This window comes from Tyto alba, unplaced genomic scaffold, assembly GCF_018691265.1.
Source record: "Tyto alba isolate M040663 unplaced genomic scaffold, T.alba_DEE_v4.0 Super-Scaffold_41, whole genome shotgun sequence".
Classification (NCBI taxonomy): domain Eukaryota; kingdom Metazoa; phylum Chordata; class Aves; order Strigiformes; family Tytonidae; genus Tyto; species Tyto alba.
In genome coordinates this window covers 18,562,506-18,588,942 of record NW_024881317.1, presented here as the reverse complement: position 1 = coordinate 18,588,942, position 26,437 = coordinate 18,562,506, and the positions used below count along the sequence as shown (strand labels likewise).

Below are 26,437 nucleotides of genomic sequence, written 5' to 3'. Positions count from 1 at the left end.
ATTGCCACCACATGCCTGTCTAGCATAAAAACATCTTTATTACTTCAGAAAGTATATATTTAACAGCTTGGAGATATTTGCATCTGGCTTGGAATTATGGCAAGTTATTCTCATTGAGAGAGCTGTTCATTTGGTTTTAATGAGCATAAGCTACATCTTGCAGTCAAGGAACTACTTGAACTTAATAACATATCAAATGAATTGTTGTACTGCTCAAATCTGTTCTGTCTGGGTAGTTTGATGTGTACTAGCTAATATGAGTGTGGGAAAATTCTTAGACATGAAAAATAAAAGGGGGCTTCCATAGTGGTATTGGTATCTTTTGTTTTCATCAACTTCAGTTTTAAAACAGCAGCATATAGATACACATTCCAACACGAAAATTTAATCAATAAATGTTGAAACACGTACTGATGAGGTGTGAGGTGCAGGTGTCTCTGTCTTTCACGAATAGTAAGCCAAACAATTCCATTTCCAAAATTTCATTAGAGGCCTTAATCACAAATGAAATGTGAGAATATACTATTAAAGTCTGCATGCAAAGGGAGATCCTCCCACTTCTAACATACAAATAATTGCAATTTTCATTTCTCTTTTATAGTGGCTGCGGTGTGTCTGAAATAAAGTAGTTTAATGATGAAATACATGTCAAAAGAATTTACTCGGTGGTCTCTTTGCTAACGTTGGTATTATTTCTTCCCTACAGGTATTGCTGTAACGAAGAAGACTCATACATGTAAGTAGCATCTTTTGATTTGGCATTCTTTTACAAAGGGTATTGATGTTAGGCTGTGCTGCGGTGCTCAGACTGTTAGGTGTCAGTCTGGTCTGAAAAGGATCCATTTTAAAAATTCTGGTGGGTTTTCCAGTTTAGAGCGGTTCCAGTCCTCACCTGGAATGTCATCTAAATTAATATACAGTGCATGTGTGTGTGTGTATATATGTGTGTGTGCATTCACATATATGTTAAGCCAGAGGGCAGCGAAAGAAAGTTGTGAAGAGTCAGAATTCCTTATTCTAGTATATATACCTTACAGCTACCTGATAAGTAATGTATCCAGAAAACACAGGAGATGAGAATGGTTATATTTTGATATGTCTGTTATATGTGCAGCATGATTCCAATGAAAATAAATTATTTAATTTAATTTTCTATGTCCCTATGCATTAATCTGTAGGGTAAATCATTCTGTGCTTGTGCTTAAGGAGCTCTTGATGAAAATTAGGAGGTTATTGTTTTGCTCTCAACCATATAAACAAACAGTCCTCGTAAATAGCAACCTTGCAAATGGATGTGGATGCATACATTTACTTATGTATACATTTATTCCAAATCTTCTTCAAAGACATCTTTATTGGGGATCAACTCTTATCTACTCTGCAGTGACTTAAAAGCACAGTTCCAAGAAAATGGTGTGGTTTGTAGCTGAAGGAGATACATTGAGATTCTTCGGATACGGTGGAGGTTTGGAAATCTGGTAGTGCAGGAATTGTACTTGCCCAGGATCTGAAACAGGAGTAGGCTAAAGGTGAGGCTGTTAGTAACATGAAAGTCTTCTAACAAAACAGGTGGTAGGCTGCAGAAAGTTTAAAAAGATATATACATTTTCATAGGGTTATGCATTTGAAGTATGTTCACTGAAGCTTCTAGGGTTAAAGTGGTGTCATAAAGTGTCTTACATTAATTTCATTTTTAATTAATTCATACTTTTAAAATATTCATGTAATGAATAATCTGACTTGGATTATGAATTCTCACTGCATAGAGTTACAGAATACAGTTGCTTGATTTAAAAATTTCAAATGAGAAACTGATTTGTATGAGTTTTGAAGCAAATGTTAAATACCACAAACTTAGAGCATGCGGGTCCTCCTCTGCTTAGGTGGGCTTGCTTCTTAATGCATTCTTAAGGTCAGATCCTTTTTGGCTGAATGCATATATGGTTCCCATTGAACTTAATGGGAGCTACAGATAGGCATCGGAGGGCAGAATTTGACCCTTACATTTTTAGTGAATATTTGAGCTCATGCTGACTGAGATTGACAGTACAGGAGACTGAAGTCCTCTGTATATCCGCAGGCCAGGCATTGTACAGACAGCTTCCTTGCACAGCCTTGCCCATGAGCTCAACCCTGGCCTGGAGCGACCACCCTCTCTAGAGGTGGTAAGTAATTCGGTATTTATGCTAGCTCAGTCTTGGGCCTCTCTTGCATAGAGGCTAATGACTGTACATGGTGGTTCCTAACACTCCACCTGGAAATCAGCTGAAATCACCCTATATATTTTGTATACAGCAGTGCCGTGTGCTGTCCTCCTAGAAGAGTCACATCTCCAGTTCCAGTATTTGATACTTTTTGTAGGGAAGATTAAATAGTAACCACAGACATAGAAAGCGTAGGAAATACACTCTTAAGCCATGCCAGACTGATAAAGTGTCTTCATCATGTATATCTCATGGATGCTATGTTTGAGGCCTATGATGAAGAAAAGATGTACCTGTGTTACATGATTAGCTACTCTTCACTATATATGGCCTTTAATCTAGTTAAGACAGAAATTAGGGTCCCAGTGTTTTCTATGTTGAGAACTCCGTACTATTCTAAGAGAATTGTCAAAGAGTGGTTCCCCGATTTGTTAATCAGTTGTCATGCAATTGCTGAAGCATAAACAAAAATGATCCCTGAGTAATGGAAATATAAGCTTGCCCATTAAGAAAGGGTTAAAATAGAAAGAGCAACATGCTGTAATTGGCATGATGAAAATGAGGTTTTGTCCAGTTTTAGTTTAAGTTCTTGTAGAATTCATTCCTGTTATAACAAATTCTCATACAGCAGGAATTATTTAAATTATGCATCTTTGGCATTTCAGCATCACGCACAATAAGAATTCATTTTTCCTTATTGCCTAGAAATTTTGAAATTATTGAATAGAAGAAGTAGTCATCAAAGTTCACAGGTTTGGAAAGTCTTGGAAAAAAATAATTTTATATAAACACCTAAATGCAAAAATTACAATTAAAATCTGAGATGCTGACAACTACAAATGACAAGGAGAGAGTTTTTGTGTATCAAGTTGATCTAAAGTGATCACTCTGTGATCCAAATTAAGTTACAAAGAGTAGGATTTCTGAAAAAAACAAACAAACAAACCAAGCTAAACAACTTTCTCACAAACACTTTGTGAAGTGTATATATACATAGTCTGCACTACTATTTAGAAATATGGATGAAGTTGTCTTATTCCAAGTTTACAATGTATAACATATGAGAGTGTTGACTGACTGCAAATTAGCACTTATTTCTAATGACCTTTTGACTTAATTGATGGAGTATAATGCCAGAAAGTTTGCTACATTATGCATTTGAAACATCAGATTAATCCTTCTCAGATTTCATTCAAATAGCCACTTCACTTGTGCAGGTTTTGAAATCAGTGGTGGTCTGTCTCCACTGCTTAGTTCTTGGTTTTATTGTTTGAGATTTTGGGTATATTTTACCCCTTTCTTGGCATTAGTCTGCGACGAAAGTGTTCTGTCAGCTTATGTCCGTTACTGTGCTGATGACAGGTGCTTAGGTCATTTTTGAATCAAATGGTAATTCAGTATTTGTACATGTGCAACATAGTGCTGAAGAAATGCAGATCTTTCATAGTGTAACTATCTAAATAAAACCTGAGAGACTTTCACTCTTATTGATACAAGGATTTTATCCAAGTGTTCTGTTTCATTAGCTGCTTTTCCACATCCTGTCTTTATCAGAGTTTGAGCATTACAAAACCTGCCATTTTTAAACAAGGAGTGTAATACTCTTCCAAGCAGTACTAAGAGAATAAATTTTGTTCACCTCAAAATGCAGTTTTTCCCTCAGCAGATTAAACAAGCTTTTGAAGTAAAAATTCATGCCTTCTGTCTATTTGTAGAACTATTCTCTCCTGGGCTCACACAGCAATTTGTTAGGTGAACCATCACCTTATATAACCTTTAGTCTACCTAAGTCAGATGGTAGAGTCCAAGTCCTATCTCATCTTCCATATGAAGTGGGACTTCTGGTGTTTCAATTCTTTTTTGACTTGAGGAAGATATGACTGACACTTAAATTATTTTCTGATAATTTAATTTGCACTATTTCTGATATAGCCCTCTTTCTCTCATGTTTCATGCTCCGAATAGAAAAGTACTGAAAATGAGTGGTAACTTTGATGCACAGCTTCAGCCTTTTTGCAAAATCAGACAGGCATCATTGTATCAGCGATAATAAAGATCTGAAATTCTGTAGAACAGAAGGCTGCAAAGGACCTGGCATTTAGTACCTACTGACCTGGGGTTATGCTCAGTCCCGAAGTGTGCAGTCTTTAGTTTCTGCCATCTTAAATCCAAATCCTGCCATACTTCATGCAATGAGTTTCATGGCCCCTACCAGACCACTTGTGACTCAGAACTGTCACACAAATAAATCACTTCATTTTTCTCCAGGTCATTTTTGTATCCTGGGCACTGACTTTCTTAAATGAACTTGACTGCCTATCAGAGTAAGGGGTGGTTTCCTGTGGATGCACCTGGAAGGCTAATATTGTAATGAATCTGCGATGTAATGGAACCTTCTTTCTCTTGCTATTTGAATTGCAATGAACCAGAGTTAGAAGCTTCAAAGGAGTTTGATTACATAGCTGGAGTTCATACCTGCATAAAGGTCCAGGTACATTCAGTTATTTGCTTACCTGACATTTTTAAGATAGAAAAAAATGCATAGATTTTGCAAGCCTTCCTTTCACACAGTCTTCTGTCTATGTCTTCAGAAGAGATGGAAATGCAAGAACTCCTGCCATCCATTGGTACACTGTTCTGCAGCAGAAAAGGATCAGGAGCCCTAGCTCCTGGTGACACATGCTTGTCAGTGCAGAGGCAGGGATCTGTGAGGGTTCTCTTACCTGGACTAGATTAACCCAGGTGCTATTTTGAACTAGGGGCTGCTCATTGGGCTTAACTTTCCAGTGACAGTGTACATACAGATCACTGTCAACACACAGTGTGGGTAACAGACCTTTGTGAGCTGAGTCCAAAACTGTTTAACAACTACCTACTTCCTGCACTTAGACTAAATTACCACCATTTGGAGAGAAAGAGCATGTTTCTCTTTGGGCAGTCCCAGTGATGGATAGCCAAGTACCTCAGTTCCTATACATGGACCAGCTCACTTTGCAGGGAAATTTAAGACCTACCAATCCAGTCTGTTCTCTCACACCTTTATGGTAAGGATTTTCATTATTGGTAATGGAACTTCTTAGTTGTGCTACTTTGCTACTACGCTTTCCTAAATCTGTGACTCAAGAGAGTCAGACATTAAAGGCTGCTGTAAAATGATGTTCAAAAACTGCCCCTCATTCTCTGTTCACAGCAATCTGATCAGTTAAGCTTTTGGACAGTTCAGCTTCATCTCAAACATATGTGTAGAATACTTTGCATTGCTTCCTGAGGTAGAATTAGGCCAGGGTAGCTATACCTTCTCAGTACCTGGACAGGTTGGGTGTGGACTGTCACATTTCAGCATGTTACCACTTGTCATCTACTTCCTGAACTACCACACATTTTGACACTTGCTCCTTTATTCTGTGTCACTGCCTGGTAACGTGTGATACTGACAAAAACAGTGTCTGGTGATTGTGCTTTGTAGACTGTATGGTGGTACGTACGACAGTGATAAAACCACTATTAATGATCTGTGAACTAATTTTGTTCATCCTTTATTACCTGTGTTTGCTTGTAATGTACTTGAGTATCACATTCAGCACTGTATATTTTAGATTTTCATAATCCAAGGTATATCCAGATGTAACAGAAAATACTTATACCAAGACCCTCTATAGATTAAGACTCCTTTGTAATGCTAAGATATTTGCCCTTTATTTCAGACTTGGGACTTCTTTGCTTTTTGTGATTTATCAAAATAGTTATCCTAGAGTAAGTTTTCTTAAAGTTATGTCAATAGGCACATCTGTGTGAATTCCTTAATTTTGTATGAAATATTCCTTATTTACACTGAAATTATCCTTTCAATTAATTTGTGGCAGATAAGAAAATAAATATTTCCAAAGCTAGGGGCTGATTTTAATGATATGCGCTCCTGCTGAAAAATTAAGTAGGGACTGTGTGTAATTTTTATCACTAAATAAAAGCATTTTCACAAAGAACTGGCAACTTTGTTGGCAAAGGGTGGAGGTAAACCCATCCTTTCTACTGTCTGAGAGCCCACACCACACACCTATCCCGATCCCTTCCCTCACTCCCACATCAAGCTCTGGGACTATTCCTATACTAATCTTGTAGTAGGTGTTGGTCTAGAGAAGTATCTTGACTCTGTGTACTTCGGTGAGACTTACCTGCAGGCTAAGTGCTCAATTCATGTTTCATGTTTACACTACAGTTGGAAGGTTTGGTTATACCATAGGGAGATCAATTTGACTGTATACTGCCTAATAAATATAGCAAGATCTCAGAAGTTGGGGTTACAAAGTTCAGGTGTCTCAATAGATAGCCATTATCCTGGCAAGCGCCTTGGACTTTGACTGGAGCTTGGAGTGCTGTATCTTCATTGCTGCTGCAGCATTACTAGCCAAAAAAAATGTCTTGTTCTTTAGAGATAGACATGCTCTTAATACCCTCCTGAGGAGAGATCCATTCCTAAATCATGTCCTTCATATCTTTGGCTCTAAGAGTTACTAAGAATAGGACATTGCATGTTATAAACAAAGAGGCTGATTTGGGGCAGGAGGCAGCTCTTCAGCTTCTCAGATGTCTGAATATCCTAGAACTGTTCACCAAAGTTCTACAAGCATATTAAGGTTTGCAGCTTAATTGAGCCCAAGACCTGGGTTTCTCTTTCTCTGTGATTTTACTTTCCATATTATATTTATAGACACTGCTAAAGATTTCTCAGAAGTTTGTTTGCTGTTTTGCTTAATTGCATTAAAGGGAAAATAACTGATTTTTATTTTTTTTTTCTGATCTGATTTATAATTACTAAGTACATCTACTGTGCATTGTACTATCTACTTCATGTATTTTGAGTGCTGACTAAAGTAAGTAAACGATAGCTTTCCCTCATAAAATAGGAGCCTACAGAAAACTGATGGTTAACAGGATCTGCTGTTAGCACCAAGGCCTAAAGAGAACAGGTGAAAACTAAACCCTGTCCCATGAGGCCAATAAAATAGCTGTTTTGTCCCCTGTGTGTAACCTCCTAATAACTTTACTGGGCAGCCTTAAGATCCCTTGGGGGCTTCTCTGCAAGAGCACTCCCTCTCTTTGTTCAGATTGCTTATTAAAAATGATTTTATAATGAAGTTGCCTCAAATAGCAGCTACCTTCCTCCTTGTCCTTGAAGCACTGTTTGCCCTGGTGAAGAATCTGAAGACAACTATCTAGGGCTTTTCTCTTGTTCAAAACTTTTTCTGAACTACTGCTACACTTTATTTTTTTTTTCCTTTTTTCCTGTGAGCCAAAGTAAAATCTCCCTATCAGTAGCTACATATTGTACCTTTAATTCCACTTTGAAGCCATTCCTATAAAAAGGTTGTTTGGGGTGCCAGCATCATCAATCAATCAGTTTTATTTCCTACCACACAAAACACTATGTCAGTGACTTGTTTGTTGCCTGAGAGAGAATGAATGTTGCCTTCTTATTCTGGTGGACAAGTTATTGAGTACAGGGGCAAAGGTAAAGGCATTGTGAAATAATTAGGGGAGGGGGGGAATATTTTTAAAATTGCAAAATGTTTCTGGCTGGCTTGGGAGAGAGAGTACACAGAGTGACAATTCTGCATGTGAATGTGTGACCTTCATGACATGGATATATGTAGAAATCTGTGGATGCTCTGGTTCATCGTGGTAGGTCTATAGCAGTGAAACAATTTGTGGAATTTCTGTTGTTTGTGAGAGAGACTAGCCCTTTGCCCATGTGGAAGCAGCTGTGGGTAGAGTGTTGGGAGAACGTTTCATTAATGTGTGCTTTATGCCCTCACAGAATAACTGGTCAGAGATGAGACAAATCTGATGCCTCTAATCTTCTATTAGCTACCCAAAATCTTGGTTTCTGCCTGGGCCCCAACCATTTGGCACAGTTGGAAGGAACATTTCATTTTATGTAAGTCCTGATAGAACAGGTAATTAAATGCACTGCCCTGGAAGTCCCATGGGGAACTGTCTGTTAGCTGCAGTTGGAGCTAGTGTCAGGTCTCTTCTCCGATTCTGTTCTGAGTATATGGAGCAGCTTCCATCTACATGAGATTGTTGGCTGTAACTGTTAATTATGGACTTATTTTACAATGGGTTTTTTGGTAAATACCTTAAGATAGGTTTTTCTGTGCCTTTATAGCAAAGTAGCATGCAAACTACAGCAAGGTGAAAAACTGCAAAGAGAATAAAATCAGTTTTGGCAAACGAAGATGGATAAGCATTTGCAAAACGAATCATCCAGTATTAAAATGTGTGTGTATGTATGTTTGATTATAGTTCAGATACCTAAATTATGGATACCTATCAAACTCAATTAGAGAAGGCAGAAGAAAGGAAGCTGTCTTAGATTTTGCATGTCTTTATCTGGGAGTAAGTCCTGACCCTTTCCATGTGTCTAATACATGTTAATAGAGGTTGCATATCAATAAATTCCTATTCCGCACACGCTTCATTTCTTTTTCTGGTCTGTCCTGTGGAAGCATACAAGATGGGCAGAGACATTATCTTTCATTTTTAAAAAACTATTTGGAGGCCCATGTTTTAAGGAATGATGAAGTGTTAGTAGAGCCCTAGGAGCTGTCTGACATTAGACACCTGAATTCTGTCAGTGTGGTTGGTGGATATTAAGAGATTGTGGATGTGACTCAAAAATAAATTTAAACTGTTCATGGACATCAGCAGTAAGTACATTGGGAACATCTGCAGTGTTCTCTTATACCAAAGTCTGGCCTATGTAGCTCCCTATAAAGTTGTTCTTACACCTTTTCTACCCTTCAATTTTCTATCTATTAATTCCTAAGGCCATTTGTCTGATGTTAGAAATACTGAATTAAGTCATGAACACCCCTTGTGCCTTGTGCAAAGCACTCTAACAGAGAAAACATAGGAATGATCTGAATCCAGTTGCAGCTGCTTTAAGGATTCCTATTGGCTGAAACATGCTTTGATCAGCCCTTAAAACATATTCTCTTTTTTCTGTTGTTTTTAAAGTCTCCTGTCTTTAGACTTCACAGTTTTTATACGAAGTTACTGCTTCCAGCTTGGTAAGAACACAGTTTTGGTATGGTCATTGGCTACAGAAGAGAACTGTGTTATGGGCTGAATGTAAACTTCAAAATATGTGATACTCTCCACATCGTAAGACTTTAATCCAACTCTGAGAGCAGTAGAAATTACTCTTGGCAAAGTCATGAAGTTAAATGTTCTTTGCAGTTTTTGAGTGGCTTGGGCACCAGAAAACTGACAGATGAGACTTCTCCAAATCTGCTTTTGCATTCTGAATATTTTTCAACACTAACAATGTGAAAACAAATAGGAAGTATTACTGCTCATGACTTTCTTCTTTAATATGTAGGTCGCATATTTTGGCTCTGAATAGTCTGAGTCTAGGCAGCTCTAAGTATACATACAGAGAAATACCAATACACTGGAAGTCTTTTGACTATATTCTTTGCAACAGTTTCCTAAGAGATAATTGTACTTAGTAAACAAGACTTGTGAAAGACTGTCAGTTTGATTTCCTTAAAGTCACCTCAGTCTTTACAGAAAGGTAAATCTTTGTCTCTGTGAATGGATTGCTATCAAACACAGCAAAGTGTTGGGATTAAATTTGGGTTAAAATTAAGATTAAAACATGATCTTTAGGCCTGTTTCAAAAATCAAAAGTCAAAGAATTTTCCCAACGTAGGTGGTTTATTCCCATGGACATGTCACTGCTACCCTTTTTCACACGTTGAGAAGAATCTGTCCTGAGAGCTTTCTGCTCACATTCATTTCGCTTCATGACATTGTTTTTTATAACAAAATATTGCATTTTTGTTGTAGTAAGGCTGAATTCTAATGATTCTAAAGCAAGCTCAGTCATATGGACTTCTCCAAGGTTGGTATCTGAACCAAAAAAAGCACATTTTATTATCTGAATTTTGAAACCAGGGACTGATTCCATCATTCCTAATTGACTCATTTATTTGACAGTACATTGCTAGACTTGTGCAGTCACTGTTCTGAAACAACTACTGAACCTGAAAAGGGCTTTTTAATGTATGTTGATGGCTAACCTTATTAGGACTGTGAAAATATTGGAAGTTTTTGCTGCCTTTCTCTGAGAACATCAACCTGGAATTATTTCAGTGTTGACCCCAGATGGGAACAGTTTCATGCAGACAGCATATGAGGCAGCTCCTTATGGCAGATCAGCTAGTTGCTCTAACTCATACTGAATAGCTTGTTCTTAATCTTGTGATCAAATTATGATGATATTTGTAAAGGTCTTACTTTAAAAACAGTTTTTCTGGACAGAGTTTTTCTCCCTCTAAATCTCCTGATGTGATGAGGTATAGTAATCAGTGCACACATAAAGGGACAATAAGCCTCAAAGGGCAGTATGGGTCAGTCAAAAGATCTAAAATTTGTGGGTGAGAAGTAGAAACAGAAGCAGATTACCCCAAAACTAAATAGAGTACTGATGGAATTTGTGATACAGACTTTTTAAAATTCAACTTTCTTTCTATTCATTACAGTTAAATAGTTTTGAGGTATATTGATGAAATGCTACATCTTTTTGTATATCAGTTAATGGGTGGAGTGGAGGGGAGCAGACAGGGAGAACAGTGCAGAATTTATCAGAAATCCTGACAGATATGAGTTATAGTTAAGTAGGAATACAGGTTTTATCCTTGGGTTTTATATGGATCAAAAGGTAGTGACAGATACTTCGATTCAAGTTTCTGAGAACATAAATGCCATCTTCATTTGCATTTGAACATGGTGCCTGGTGTTATTTTAGTATAGGGGAGTAGTTGAATTTCCTGTTGTATTTTAATAGTTGTGTTTCAGTTGAAAACAGGAGAAGAAATACAGTGCTTTCATGATAGGACAAAACAACACAATTTTTCTGTAATGCCATAATTTCCTTTCAATCAACTGTATGTGCTCTATAAAAGCAAAGTTAAAATATGCATGATTTGGCATATAGAGATGTGCTTATTAGCACACATTGAAATAAGCATTACAATATTGAAATAACTTTTTTCTAAATATGTTTTATACAGAGAAAGAGAGACAGAGAGGGAAAGAGTCAGTAATAGTAAGTACCAAAATTACATCCTCCAGTCTGAATACCTTTGAATTCCAGTGTGAATATCCTTTGCTACTTTGTCTCTTGCTATTATAAGATACTATAGTTGTAGAATCTAGATTTGGTCTTTAACTCCAATGCAATCACCTTGCCTTAAATTACTGTGTTGTCTGGGTTTGGATTCACTGTTCACTTTATCAAAGGCATAGTTCTCACCTAAACAGAAGTTATAGTTTTAAGGGATTGTAACTGGGACTTCAGGAAGCTTCCTGTCTTAACCTTACTGCCATTAATGGTGAAATCTTTGACTTGAATAGAAATAGAACTGAATCTTCAATGAATTATTGTAAGAAATATAAACATTAAATTAATCAGGAAGCCTTGACAAAGAGGATGATGACTTTGCTGCAAAACCTAAGACTCTTGTGAGACCTTTTTGCTGTCTGCTTTAGGTTCCCCTGTGTGTACAATAGGTTCATGTTTAAAGTTAACATAAACTCTTGGCTCCTAGTTCATAGCAGTGTGACTTGCTGAACAACAGATTAGGCACACCCTCAAAGCAATTTCCTCTCTTTTTTTTCTTTTTTTTTTTTTTTTTTTTTTTTTTGAGGTGTTTACCACTGACTTCAAAAGCCAGTTCACAAAAGTGGTGGTGTCCTTGCAGTTTTCTGGAAATTCAAATTAGGCTTTATTTAATCTTGATGCAACAGGGGTAGGGAAACCTCTGGTTTCAGAAAGCCAGTATATGACCAAAGCCATTTACTGATTTCCTTTTAGATATATCATCAGTTGATAACCATCCTTCCCACTAATGTTTGTCTGACGAACTGTTTCCTTATCTTTGTTACTGTTACCTAACTGATATGTAGGTGTGATACTTGCTGGCTGCAGACAACTTTTACAGATAAGGCAAGTTTCCTGTTTAAATTCTTAACATTTCTTTCACTCTGACCCGATTTTCCTTTTCCCACACGATACTGCTGGTTTAATCCAGAGATATGGTCCTTGAAGTACAAGTGGAAGTAAAGGGGTCATCAAAGATGATGATTTTACATGCTGTTTGAGCACATAAGGGTGCTAAAGTCTGCCTGAAAATAATTTTTCTGTTAAATAGAGATTTTGATATTTCAAAAAAAAAAAAAATCACTGAAATAGTCTCAGGATTTTTCTGCAGTTTTCAGGAGGAAGGTAAGAAAACCCCTTGTTACCTCAGAGCAGGGTGAGTAGTCCTTCACATGGGATAGTGGTGACGTGACTTTAAGAGCTGGCCTAGAAACGAGGCAGTTCAGATACTTCAACCTTAATTTCCCACATCTCGTTAACATGATTTCACCATCTGACTGTCAGCTGTTTTGAGAATAGATTTTAGTATAAAATCCCATCCTTGATGAAGTGTTAATATATATATTCCTCTGGAATATTTAATCTTTGACAAGCAAACAGTGTTTTCACCAAAAAATCCCCAGCCATTTCCAACAGGAACCTTAGAAAAGAGACACAGCGAACCTTGACTTGGGAACAAATAGTCTGTGGGTTTATTAATATTCTTTGTGAAACTAATACCTAGCAATCTCAGTTTGCCACAGAAATTCCCCTTACTGCATGCTAATTTGCTGCTTCTCACTGACATTGGATGGGAAGTTGTATGGCAGTCACTCCAGGCAGGAACCTATCACTTGTTTTGCAAATAGACTGCCTTCCTCACTCCAGGGTTAAATCTGCACTTAGGCTATGGCTCCAGCCTTGTATCCTGGTAAGTACAAAACTGAAAAGGCTTACGTGTAGCTACTTATTTTCATGGCTCAAGGTATTGAGTTCCCAGTCTTGAAATCACAAAGCCGAGCATATTAATGTGGTTGACATTTTACTCTGTGTTCTGGATAAGCAATAAAAGTTTATCTACATATCCGTTTCTAATGTATTGTGGGTGGGTATAGGTTGTAAGTAGATCTTAAGTGTTCTGTTGTGTCAGATTTGGCTTGCATATACAAAATGACTTAATGACACTGGCATAGAAAGTCTCCATGATGCTTCTCTCCAAATCAAACTTGATAGTGCTCTTTTAGACAACCAGAAGGTCTATTCAGCAGTTATAAATTGAATGAGTAAGTGTTAGTTTGACATGGACCCCTCCCACTGGTGGGATTTGGGCAATTGTTGAGAGGCTTTAATATCCACTACAAAAATTTGTAGTACCTGTATCATTCCATTCTCCCTCTTCCCTTTTCTGTCCCTTTCTAATCCCCACGCAAAATCTTTCTCCTAGGCACTTGTAATTAAAAAATGGTTTGATTTCTAAATAGATAAATTACCAAAGTGCAAATACAATTTGCCCAAAGCCAAAAAAAAGAAAAAAAACCAATTGATTCAGCAAGCTAGTTCTGAGTGACATACCCAAAAATAACCGTTCCCTTTATTAGGTTAGTTCATTGCTGGATAATAAATCCAGAAAAAGTTTTTAATTGACTATTTAAGTGGTTTTAGCTCAAGTTAGTATTTTCTGCTCTTAGCTTCTATTGTTTTCCAGTTTGCAATCACTGAACACAGTTAAATGGGCAGCCTCTTTGATGGGTTTTGTATGCTTGTCACACATTTGCTTCTAGACAGTTTTGAGGTTATATTTCTATTCTGATTGTTGTTATACTTAGGGCTTTAGAGAGACGGAAGAGGAAATGAGAAGCAAAAAGGGAGAGGAAAGAATGTAGTTACTATTTACCTAAAATATATACTGTAGATATTATAATCTATAATATATTATTATCTCTCTATAAATATATATTAATATCTATAGATAGATAGATAGATTTGTACCTATTAGGCAAGAATAGAAACAGAAGCTTCAGCTGAAGTATGTGGTCAAATTGTATATAAAGGAATGGCACCAGTAACTAAGTGATGGCAAATTTTTATTTGATCTTGAGCTTTATTTGATCTATAAAGCTCTTGAACTTCTGTTTCCTTCCAGTGAGATCATAACTCATCACACCACTATCTACATACATCAAGCGAAGTATGCCCAGATTACAAGATTAGAGAAAGAGTGCTTAGCCTCTCTCAAAAAAGCACTTCTAGGATACATCCTGTAGGAATCTGCATGTAACAGCAACTACTAATTTAAATCTGACACTGTCCATACCCCGAACATACCATATTCATAAAAACATCCTTTTTCTTTAAAGGCTTCACTTTCTATGTGAGGCCTTCACTTATTTAATTGTTGAACTCCTGATTTTCCTTGTGAAACTTTTCCCATCAGAGAAAAGAGATGATCAAAGGCAGGTACAGTGCCATAAAAAAAAGAGGAAAGTTGTGTACCTTTTGGAATCAGCAGAAAAACTGCCCTTGGTTTTCAAGCCAGAAGATCTCGTTCATTGCAAAGTGTTATAGCTTCTCCTTTATGCCCACAGTGGTTCAGCTTACTGTATTTAGTTGTTTTTCACTCTATTATACAGGTATTAACTTCAGTAAGGAAAGAAACTAGGATCTTATCAGACTGTTTGACAATAGGGTAATACGGTTGTCAAATTGTCCCATCCACGTGTGTTAGCTCTCTCTACTTTGTGTTATCAAATGCAGCACTTGTGTCCTTTGGTGCTTTTAAATGAATTACCAAGAACATTTTTATTCCGAATTTTAAGAGGCAAAAATAATACTACTAGCTGTTGTATTTGACCCTTCATTGGTTATTAAATGTGAAGCCTAAACTTCTTGATTTTTAGTTAGTTTTGCAGATTTCTTTTTTTTTTTTTGTGCTTAGTGTTGAGAAAAGTATTTTAATTTATTTTCTAACCATGTGTTTTCATGGAAACAAACCATCTATAACACATTGTATTTCTATGAAAACACAAGCGTATTAAATGTCAAACAGTTTATGTTTTCATGGCAGTCATCTTGAAATTGGCACATTCACTGTGTCAGTGTTTTATGATGTAAGCTTAAAACTGTCAGATTGTCAGTGTTCAGACATTAAAAGGTCTGAAGTCTCGCACATGGAGGAGGAGAAATTAGGCTCTTGTCAATTAGCAGGTGGTGGTAATTTAGGCGTGTTTGTCTGAGGCTTGTATTAAGATAATAGGAACTCCTTAGTCTGAGTATCCTCAAATATTTAAGCTGATAAAGAGGTGGCATCAGTGTTGAAGTCAGTAGTTTGTGCTTACTAAGGGCTGACTATAATTATCAGGGTTGCTGGGGGAGCTTCAGGTGTCTGCACATTTCACTTTATCACTCAGGTCATGCATTGCAGAAATTGCTTTAAAAAGCAAGGGAGCTGAGAGAAATGGCTCCACACAACTGTACATACCTTACACTACTGGAGCTGACAGATCTGAAGGACTATAGCAAGGGGTTTGGCATTGCCTAAGCCTTTGGGAATTCTAACTGCAGGTTCATGGGTCACATTGTAACAGGCTGAAAAATTACTTTCAAAGCAGACTGGCTCCTGGAAGAGAAAGCAGAGGCTACCGGGTAAGCTTAGAACAAAAAAGTTCTGTGTCAGTAAGGTAGAGCATGTTGAATGAGCTGTGGTTTATCAGTAAGTAATCCTCATTATATGGAAACTGCACTCACATTGAAGTCTGTCATTGCTCAACTGGCAGGGGTGGTGGGCATCAGGCTGTTAAGAGAAGATTAAGAAAGTATGTGATGCATATGGAACAAAGACAACACAAAGGTCATAGTAAAGAGAATTTTATCTTCGCAGACTAAGATAAGAAGTAGTTTTACAAGAAAAGCCCTTTTAGCCTTCCTGTCCCTGTCATTCTTACACTTTAAAAAAGTTAACACTATCGCCCTACTGATCTTGATATTTCCAATATATATGCGTTAAAAGGCAGTAAAATCAATTTTGCTTCTATCATGCTGAGTTATACTTTATAGTATAAACTGTTGTTGATCATATGGTTTAATTGCATATGACTCTACTTAGAAATAGCTCATTCTTCATGTGTAAAAAAATTTCAGAAGTAATTTGCAGGTATGAGTGCAGTTGAATATATTATCCTATCAATTACGCAAATAATTTAAAAAAAAGCTATTTTATTTATTTATTATCTCAATACAGAAAATGCACATATATTTTATATGCACATTTCAACTAAATTTCCTCTTCTTGTGATTGTAGAAAAGCCTTTAATACATTTCACTACAATGAATTTTAAGTTTCACAGTGGAATTAACCAAATGGTTTGGTTTGAACCCTGATGGATGGGGTTTAAATGCAGTTTTTATATCACACAGGAAATGTCTTTCAATATCTTTTTGACACTATTCTATAGTTGTCTCTTCCATGCAGCAAAACTGAAGACAACTTCTCATTGTTGGAAGAAGTTGTAGCACTTGATTCAAAGTAGTGCAGATGTTCTAAGTTCCTTACACAGAGTTTGCCCGCCACCTGCTCATCTTTCAAACTCTCTCTGAGGGTTACTTGTCCATGCTTGTGCCTGCAGGGGATCTCATGGGGAGCTATGAGAAAACCCAGTTTCCTGGTCAACCCTCCATGCCTGCTTGATTCTTTCATGAGCATCACTTTCACATAACTTTATCAGTTCTGTCCTTGCGCATATCTCCTAGCAGCTCAAACTATAGTTAATGACAGGCATGGACCTGGTGACAAGTTTAATGATTTGTGAAATCCTAGCCCTCGGGGCACGTGCTGGTTATTTACTGTTACAGTGAAACACAAAGCAGATAGTAAATTTATCACTTTCACATTTAGGTGACTGAAATAGGTGTTTGATTTTCTGAAAGAGGAAGGGAATGTTTATAGACATGTGCATAGCAGCCATTTTTCATTACCTCTTACCGCTAGACACAGTGGAAAAGGGAGACTGGCTATAATTCTGGTGCAATTGCCAATATTTTTTTTGAGTGTTGACCTGTGTAACTGTCGTAGATATTGTACTACATATCAGAATACAGGTGTGTTGGTATGAAGCTGTTATTTAATTTTAAAGGAAGGGTGAAAACTGTGTAAGTGGTGCTGACCCATGATGTCATAAACTTTGTACTGTGTACACTCTGTATCTGTACTGTGATTTTTTTGCCACATAGTAACAGAATAATTTTCTGAGTTTTTCACCAGAATAGGTTTTCTTTCTGTGTTATCTCTTACATTAACAGTGTAACAGAAGGAAATCATAAATTCTTAGCCTTATCCACAAGCCAGAGGAAGATTTGTTGGAGATGTATCAATATCTGATTTTATTAACATTGATATACTCTGTGCAAATTTCTCAGTACATGTTCATAATTTATTCAGAGCTAAACTTGGGACAGACCAAGCATAAAGACTCCAGTCTGGAACACAAAAGGCATGTCTACTTTACCAAGTCATGCAGATGAAAGAGAGCAGATCTGTATGGCAGAGCACTTGACACAGAGGTTCTGACATCCACGCTGTACGTGTTTAAGGGTTGGTCTGTCTGTTGACTTTAGAGTAGATCTAGTATAGTCTCATGAAGCTTATTGCAGCTGGACTGAATTGCATATTATCTGGGAGTGCATCTTTAGGTTTAGTTTCATCAGAAAGGAATCCTGTTTGTGCACTAAGGCCACTGTGTGATGCAAACCAAAACATAGTGAAGCGATGGGGAGAGCTGCTTCAAAAGCACACTCCTGATCTGAACTAAAATGCTGTTGACTGAAAAGCTGCAAGTGCAATTTCTGAATGGGACTAGAAATTTCCTAGCAGAGTAGTGTTTGCAGTACCAACTCTGCTAAACTGCCCCTGGCAAGTCTCCTTGCTTTCCTCTGGCCTTTATGTTCTCTCTGAAGTAGTCCCCATGACTGCTGCCCATTTCAGTCACATCATGGGGACAGCTGACTCCTCTGCTTCTCCAGAAGCCACTCATATGCACAGATGCATTGTAAAGTGAAGAGGTTTGTGGAAGGGCATGGTTTTCTATAAATACAAAATGTTCCTTCATTATACTACATAATAACTGCTGAAGGTTAAGCATATTAATATTTTAGCATCATCCCTGTTCAGAGTTAACTGATGGTTGGAGAATGCTCTTTATATTGCTCTTCAGTTTGTAAGGGAAAGTCAGGTTGATCTTCCATTTTTATTTTCTATTGTATAGCATATCCAGCATAAGAACCTGGCATTCACTCCAGTATATAAGGAAGTGCTGAAATACAATATCTGCAATATTACCATAGAGAGAGAAAACATTTATTGGGGTAGAGGGGAGAGAGGGTGCTATGACTCCTGTACCTCATGAAAATGGTCACTGAAACGCAGCTTTTAATGCTCTTTTGTATTTTTTTTGTATGGATTTCAGGCCCAAAAGCTACACTGTTCATTATGGCATATGTTGCTTCCATTGCTCATGGCAATGGAGATCCATGAAGAAAATAAGAAAACAAGGGGGTGTTCTATAAAGAAAGTTTTCCACACAGAATCCAATTCTTTTGCAGGTGTACAGGTGTGACCTCTTTCTTGCATTATTATGCACATAGTCTCCAATTCAGAATTTTTTTTGACAGTTTAATGTACTCCAGTAAAGCTTTCACTGCCTTCGCTTACTTACTCAAAATTAGCCCTAGTAAATACTAACTTGATGTGATTTGTTACAGTGCTGACAATGTGTTGCTTGGCTGAGTAACTTGTAAAAAGTCTGTGATAATTAGCTCCTACAAGGTAACATTTTCTTCATATTTGAATATATGGATTGTCATTTGCTGCCAGGCTCTGCATAAGCATATCAGTAGTTCCTCACAGTTGTCTCTTTGGTACTTTGAACAGCTCAGCAATCTCTAGTGCCTTCCTCCATTTACATGTTCATGGTGAGCTAAAAAAGCAGGTTCCTACCCTTCTTTTTTTTATAGTGTTACACAGAAATAGGGCTCCAGAATCTCCTGAGTTTCTAGGACACGTTTTCTTCTGAGTCACTGTTTTTGTTCTGCATCAGTGCCAGTTCATTCTCTACAGTCCATCAACTTTGTGTCTTCACCCCAAAAGTATCTAATAGTATTAGGCATTGGTTGTTTACGTTTAGGTCATCTCAACTTTGGCATTTCTTTTGAAGGTTTAATCTAAACATTGCTATCCTTTTCTCTCATTACATGAAGAGTTCTGTCTGTTGGCACTGGTATTTCCTTTTCCTCCAAGTCTTCATTCTCAATGGGAAGGGGAAGCCCAAGCAGAAAATGCATCTTTTTTTATCAGAATTTCGATATATTATATTTATCTAGCTTTCACCTTGTTTTTCCATGCTCCTTTGCAGTCATTTTGTTATTAATGAGAGGGAGTCATGGACAGTGAACCTATTGTGGCTCATGTAAATGTGGTAGTCTGTGTTTTTGTTTCTTCACATTTGCTTTTTTAGTGTTATAATTATTTATTGTTTAAAAATATATTATAAAGAATTTAAAAATTAAAAGACCACTCACACTGGAAATGTGATGATTTGGCTGGGAAGGCACTAATAATGATGGTTGGTGCAACCAAGAATTTTGTTTTTCAATCAGTCACTTACACAAGCCAGTACCGACAGACCTTTAATTTAGGTTGCTAGCATAGAGCTACAGCCACAAGAACTGCTCTGTAATACCCTTTTAAACAGTATTTTTTGTCCACCTATAATGAAAGGTGTCTGTTTTATATTGCTGCCCATTCATCATTCCTTGGACACCTGCTGCCTCACTCAGTTACTTCTTAAATCTGAGTTAACCTTCTAATGTGATCTTGCTCTTCTTTCTTCCTTGCTCAAACCTATTATCCCATAAACCAAGCTGTCCCACATGAGTCCAGTCACCTGTGAGCACACAGTGTAGGATTTTAACATCTATCACGTACGCTTGCTGTTCCTTGGAGCAGTGGATTTTCACCACGTCTTTATGAACAGAAGAGCAAAATACCTAACTAACCTGAACTATTTATTATGTGCTCATGGGTTTGCTTTATGTTTTCCTGCCCTGGCTTAGGACTGCACATTGTTCTCTAATTCATTCTGCAGTCAAGAATGGAACAATTAGCCACAAACTCTCAAGCTCTGTCAGATGATTAATCAAAAAAAAAAAATTAACTTTGGCTGATACTGCTACTCTATGAATTATGAGCTGGCTGTAAGCCAGGGAATACTCCTATTGTCCCCTGTACAAACGGCCCATCGTTCCTTGACTCGAGTACACCAGAAATAGTAAGATTTCTCCTCTAATAGAATTTTAACCATTATGTTATTAAGGTTTTTAACTCCTTAGTGCAGTCTTTCTCAATCTCTTTCAGCCAGCTACCATGTAATCCTCAGGAAAAAAAGAATCCAGAATTCCTTTGTTTTTCAGTATAATTTGACAGTTGAAGGGGAAGGTGGTAAATAAAGTTTCAAGCATTTAGGTAAACAGCTGCATTGCAAAATCTTATTGTTACGATTACAAAGGTTTTAATTAAAAATGCTGGCTACAAAAAATTCCTTTGTAGCCCACTGCTAGTGATTGTAAATCAGTTCCTAACTGTGCTCTGGTAATGACACATACCCAAGTTTCTCTGAAGTGTATATCTGTGTTACTTCTCCTATTAGTACTCTTTTTTTTTGTAATGTTTTCATAGGCCACTGTCCTATGCCTTACCATGGTCCCTAGCCAGCAGGCCGAATAACACTTGAGTGATGGGGTTTTTCTGGTTGTAGAATATTAGTGATTCCAAAAGAACTTGAATGACATTAACAATTACCTGCTGCAAATGTATTTATTTCTGGAGGGAAGAATACCAGCTTTGCTTACTAAACACAGTCTGGTTTGCTTAGTAATAAGTATTATAAACCACTACTCTGAATTTGGATCTGTCACCTCAGATCACGAAAACTCTTTCTGAATGATAATGTAAATCTGTACTTCTGCTAGCTGGAAACAGGTATGATTTCCATGATGAGCTGAGACAGATTTTTTTTTTTTTTCCTAAAAAACACAGTAATGAAACCCATGCTATATAAAATCTGTTTTTGCTCTAAGGAGGAACATTACTGTGTCTGCCTCTAATGATTATTTAGCTGTACTGGCACACATATGCAACTGCTTTTCATCCATCAGTGAAAAGGATTTCTATAAAAGTGCTCTACCCCCAGTATAGGGGTGAAAAAGCAGAGGCATTACACAGGGGCAAGAGTCTGGATCTGACTTGTGTGCTTTCAACTCTTTCCAGAATGATTACTAATTCCAACAGTGTAATTTTCAAATTAAATCTTTGAAAAATAAAAATAAAAATTGACATTATAGGCAAATGGAAAAATAATCAAGACATACAGCAGATCTCTGGGGCACTAATAATTAAAGTTGTTGCCAAGACTTTTCACAGTGTTCTGAAATTTTCATTAACATTTTATTTCATTCCTGATCAGCACATGGTGTTTAGCCCAATTCAAGACTAATTTGGTGGGCTTCCAATACAGGAGCCATAGCTTAGATGAGTACTCATTATGAAGAGGTTCATGTAGGTCCCACTTAGTGTTTAAATTGACTTTCCAACTCATACTTCACATTAACAATTGAAAGGATTAATTTAACTTTAAATACTGACTATTGGGGGGGGAAAAAATAGAAAAATTAAGTATAAATTAAAAGATATATTGTAGTAACTTGATCAGTCTTGGCATCATCTTAGCTGTTGTTATCTGTAGCTAAGCTAGGGTAACTGATGATGGGGTTTTCCAAACATGGCCTTTCATGCACATTTCTCAGCACACAGAAAGAAATCCCATCAAAAAAAACCCAAAAAACACACAAAAAAATACAACCAACCAAACAAAAAAAAAAAAAACAAAAAAAAACCAAAAACCAAAACAAAACTCAGTCCATAAACCACAGTGCCTCAAAGGGGACATACCTGCCAGTAAGGATCAGTTTGCTTTTTGGGAGCATGTTGGTTGCACAAGCTCGTCAAAAAAATGACAAATGCCAAATTTTGAGCAGAATCTGTCCATCTGTGTAATCATATATAGGGTTGCCCTCACTGCTATCAAAGCCAAGTACTTCACAGTTTTTAATATCTCAAAATCTGAACAAGACAAAGAAGTACTCTCATCTATAGGAGAACCAAGACATACAGAAACTCAAGTGATACAAATCCTTTTCCAGCTCGCAGCTGTGGCATTGTGTGAATGTGCTCTAGCCCCCTTCCAGCGAAATCAGCCCAATTATTCCTGGTCAGCAATTCTGACTGCTTAATTTTTTTTCCATTGTAGGTTAGGGAGTGGTTACTTAAACTGCCTCAGAAGCTGTCCTACAAACAGAAATTGGGGGTTGCATTAATGCTCTGTGCTGCTGATCTGAGAGTAGACGTCGATCCAGGGCCTCTGAGCTAGTCTGCATCTACTGCTCTAGCAATTGCTGTCCCCTGGACAGAATGGCACATGAACTTTTCCTCCTACACGATAAAGCTGACAAGGCCAAGCAAACTCTGTCTGCTGCCATTGGAAGCAGTTTTCCTCTTTCTTGAAATGACTGGTCTAGTGCTGTTTAGTGGTCCAGGTAATACCCCAGTTTCAGCCAGCAAGAGTGTTCAGAAGAGGATTTTCCCTATCTCCTGGTTATGTGCTAGTCCTCTATTTTGTGTATCCCTCCTCTGAGAGATGACTTTCCAGTTGTTACGTAGGCCAACTGGGTACTACTTGTTTCCTGAGTGCACTCCTTATTTTTCATTTTTGCTGCTGGCAACGTCTGTAAATAGGGAAAATTTTGGCTCTGTCAGCTAATTGAAATTTCTGTGGGACAAAGTAGCCCCTGCTGACACTTCAATGTAACTGCTTTACTTTCTACTAGCAAATACTTATTGTGTAGCTATCTAGGCTCGAACAAATGTGCGGCTTTTAGACAGAGCTTTAATTCAGACTGCTTTAAGTGGGAATTAGTAATGTTGATTGATGCTGCTGCATAGCCTTTTTGTTTTTGCTAATGCTAATAATTTCCAATCAGAAAATGTTTTTCTACTGCACTGCACTTTGCAAGTTCAATTCTCTCCCTTACTATAGAACTTAATCAGACAGTTATTAAATGTGATCCCTTCCCCTCTGTCCTCCTTTCGTGAAATCCAGACTTGTCCTTAGTAACAGCTGCTTCATAAGACATAAAAAATAGTTTGGAAAGTTGCTCTTCCCTTTCTACCTCATTTGAAAGCCTTTTATGTTACTCTTTATATAGTAGAACATAGTAGTATTTATAATTATTATTGAGAAAAATATTTTCCATGCAGAAGGCCAAGCCCTGCCAGTGCCAGAAGAAGCACTCTGATATTTAGGAAGGAGTCTCAGGGGAAGGTAAGACCATGCTTTGTAACAAAGAAGAAAATCATGGAATGGTTTGGGTTGGAAGGGACCTTAAAGATCACCTAGTTCCAACCCCCCTGCCATGGGCAGGGACACCTTCCACTAGACCAGGTGGCTCAAAGCCCCATCCAACGCTTCCAGGGAGGGGGTTCTCTGGGCAACCTGTGCCAGGGTCTCACCATCCTCACAGTAAAATCAAGTATCTGAAACATTCACTGCTGCAAATGAGATCTTTGTCAAGTTGTTGATGACTTTCTGAATTGGGATTGCTTACCACTTCATGAAAGTTGCCCCCTGTCCTTTTATAGACTAGTCATACGTGTCCTTTTTCTTAGACTGCTCCATTTTTGCTTACCCTCGTCCTACCACTTTTCTTAGCAGTAGGCTATGGTGGGCCATTATGATTCACCGCTGGAGCTAGTATCATTCCGTAATTACTAATGAGGAAACTACTCAAGGAATACTAAAATAAAGTATAACAATTGCAGTATTCTTAGTCGAGGTTGTATCATGTAACTTAGAAAGTTTGTATTACAATAAAAAACAACTAGCATAGGTAACAATAGCAACAACCTCACAACAGCACAAGCTTAGTGTGTTCCAGCAACCAGATTAATAACCCTCCAGTGGCCTTACCTATGCACTTCAATCACTGGTAAATACTGTGCTACCATATCTTTACTGCTATTTTAAATCATGTTACCTGGATGCGTGATAATATGTGTTGAAGTTTTAGTGAAACAGGACTGAAGACTGTGATTTGCCATTGATAACTGAATAGACCTGATTAAAGAACACACAGAGTGGCCATACTGTATCCATCTGAAAGGGAGAGCTGACAGTATAAAGCCTCTGAAATCTGTCAGTGTCTCATCAAAATCTGCATTGTCAATACAAAATTTTTAGAGTATAAATAAAGTATCTCTCTTTCTTTAAATCCAGTCTTTCTTTATGCAGCACCAAGTGGCAAAATAGGCCTGATTGTTTTTTCATTTCTATTTTTTTAAAACCTTCAGCAGTCACCTTTAAGAATCTGACCCTTATTCTTTCTGCTAGAGATAATTACTCACTCTCAATTGCTATCCCTAGAACCAGTTAATGAATGCTACATAATAAACAGAAGTAGGGCAGCTGGATGAGAACAATGCACAGGTGGGTAAGAAGACTTCATTTGGTGAGAAGATAATGAGCATGAGAACTTGTGGTTTGTCTAAATACCACCCTCGCCTCCTCTTCAGATAGCTCCCACATTGTTACTCTTCTTCCTCAATCAGTTTTTCTACTTGTTAAGTGGCAAGAGGAAGATGGTTACAAAGGGAAGAGAGGTTTCCTCAGCAGAAAGAGATTCAAGCAGAAGAGGATCCTCCCTCTCTCCCAGATTCATCCTAAACATACTTACTTTCTTACGTGCTATTGTGCACCTTCCCAGAGGAGGCTGATTCTGCAGGCAGAATAATCACTGCTTAGCTGTGCCCAGTTTTATTATCTCTCTGCAAGACTTATCCCTTCCTTCCCTAAGAAAACAGTACCAAATGTAGCTTTTGGAGGTGAAGACAGGATTGATTCTTCATATATCAGTTTATATGATGTTAGCACTGGGAGATAAAGCAATTGTCCTAGCCCTACCACTGCTGGACTTGCCATCTCTATTGAATTGCTGTTTTTTCTAGCCAAGTTTTACTGTGTACCTCAATAGTATGTATCCATCACAATGAAGTTTAAGGGCCAGTACACACACAAAAAAGTTAAGTAACACTGCTATCCAACTGAAGAATGTCAATGTATAATACAAATAAGTATTTCCTTTGCCTGACAGCCTCTCCATAACTGCAGTTTCGGAGACATAGTGCATCTGTATTTTTTTAAGCCAGCGCTGGGTCATTCTGAGATTGGTGTTGTGTAAAGTCATAGCAGTAGAGGCAAATGACTCAGTGACAAGAACTACTGAAGATGAACGGAGAGCCAGGCAATAAATTCTTTCTATTCTATGTTTTGTTAACCTGTCTGACACACAGAAAGGAAATGGGGTCTGAAGGTTTCTGGCTTGTTAGCCAAAGTATTAATCACTTAGAAAATGCAAATTTTAAGGCAGTAATGTGGTTTCTCACATTCTGATCATGACTTGACTTTTTATAATGTCTTATCTGAACTAGAACCAAAATTAATAGAGGTAGAATTTCCGAAACTAAACTCCACTGACTTCCATTATGATCTGAACACCTGTCTTCCTTAGACGCTTGAAAATTTCCACCTTAATCCTCCAAAGGCGTGTTTAATACTCAAAATGGCAGAAGTCATCGCCAGAACTGCTTCCAGCTAGAGATGTGGTAGGAACATTATGCACACCATTTGCTAATACAGGCACGTACAGGCCAGCAATAGTTCCAGTATCTCTGCCAGAAAGCTAATGGGAACATATTTGGCCATAAACTTTCCTCTGACTTGGGCAATGGCATATCTAAATTCCAGTTGTCTCACATCCGCTGGCTGTAAAATGGAGGTATCAAAGCAACAGTGCCAGAATAGAGTGTGATTTCTTAAGGGTTTGCAGTGAGAGACTGAGACATGATAATTGAAGAAACCTGCCATGGGCTGTATTTGCATAGGCGGGTGTATATTTTTCTTGAGTAAATGGGCTGGTTGTGTGTGCCAAGAGCTCGCCATGTGTGTGATAAGCCAATGAGGAAACACAGCTCTGTACATTCCATTCAGAGCATGTTTGGAGGGGAAAAACTTAACACAGAATTCTATCTTTTCTGTAATAGTCCAGGGAAATGTGGAGAAACGCTGTCACACCCAAACACAGTGAACCTGTCAAAGGGTGCACCTCTACCGTGCTAGTTGCCCTTGCTCATCCAGAACTAAAAGCCTTT

At 37.7% G+C, this 26,437-nt stretch overlaps 1 protein-coding gene across 3 annotated transcripts in view; it reads left to right on the top strand.

The window, feature by feature from the left end:
• RORA (RAR related orphan receptor A) overlaps positions 1-26,437 on the top strand; it is a 374,860-nt gene that overhangs the window by 261,326 nt on the left and 87,097 nt on the right. For 2 of the 3 annotated variants that reach the window (XM_042804082.1, XM_042804084.1), the window contains exon 2: positions 707-736. In XM_042804082.1, the coding sequence (XP_042660016.1) occupies positions 707-736 (30 nt within the window). Of the gene's footprint in view, positions 1-706; positions 737-12,999; positions 13,061-26,437 lie in introns of those variants that run through there. The other variant, XM_032990238.2, reaches the window with a different exon arrangement.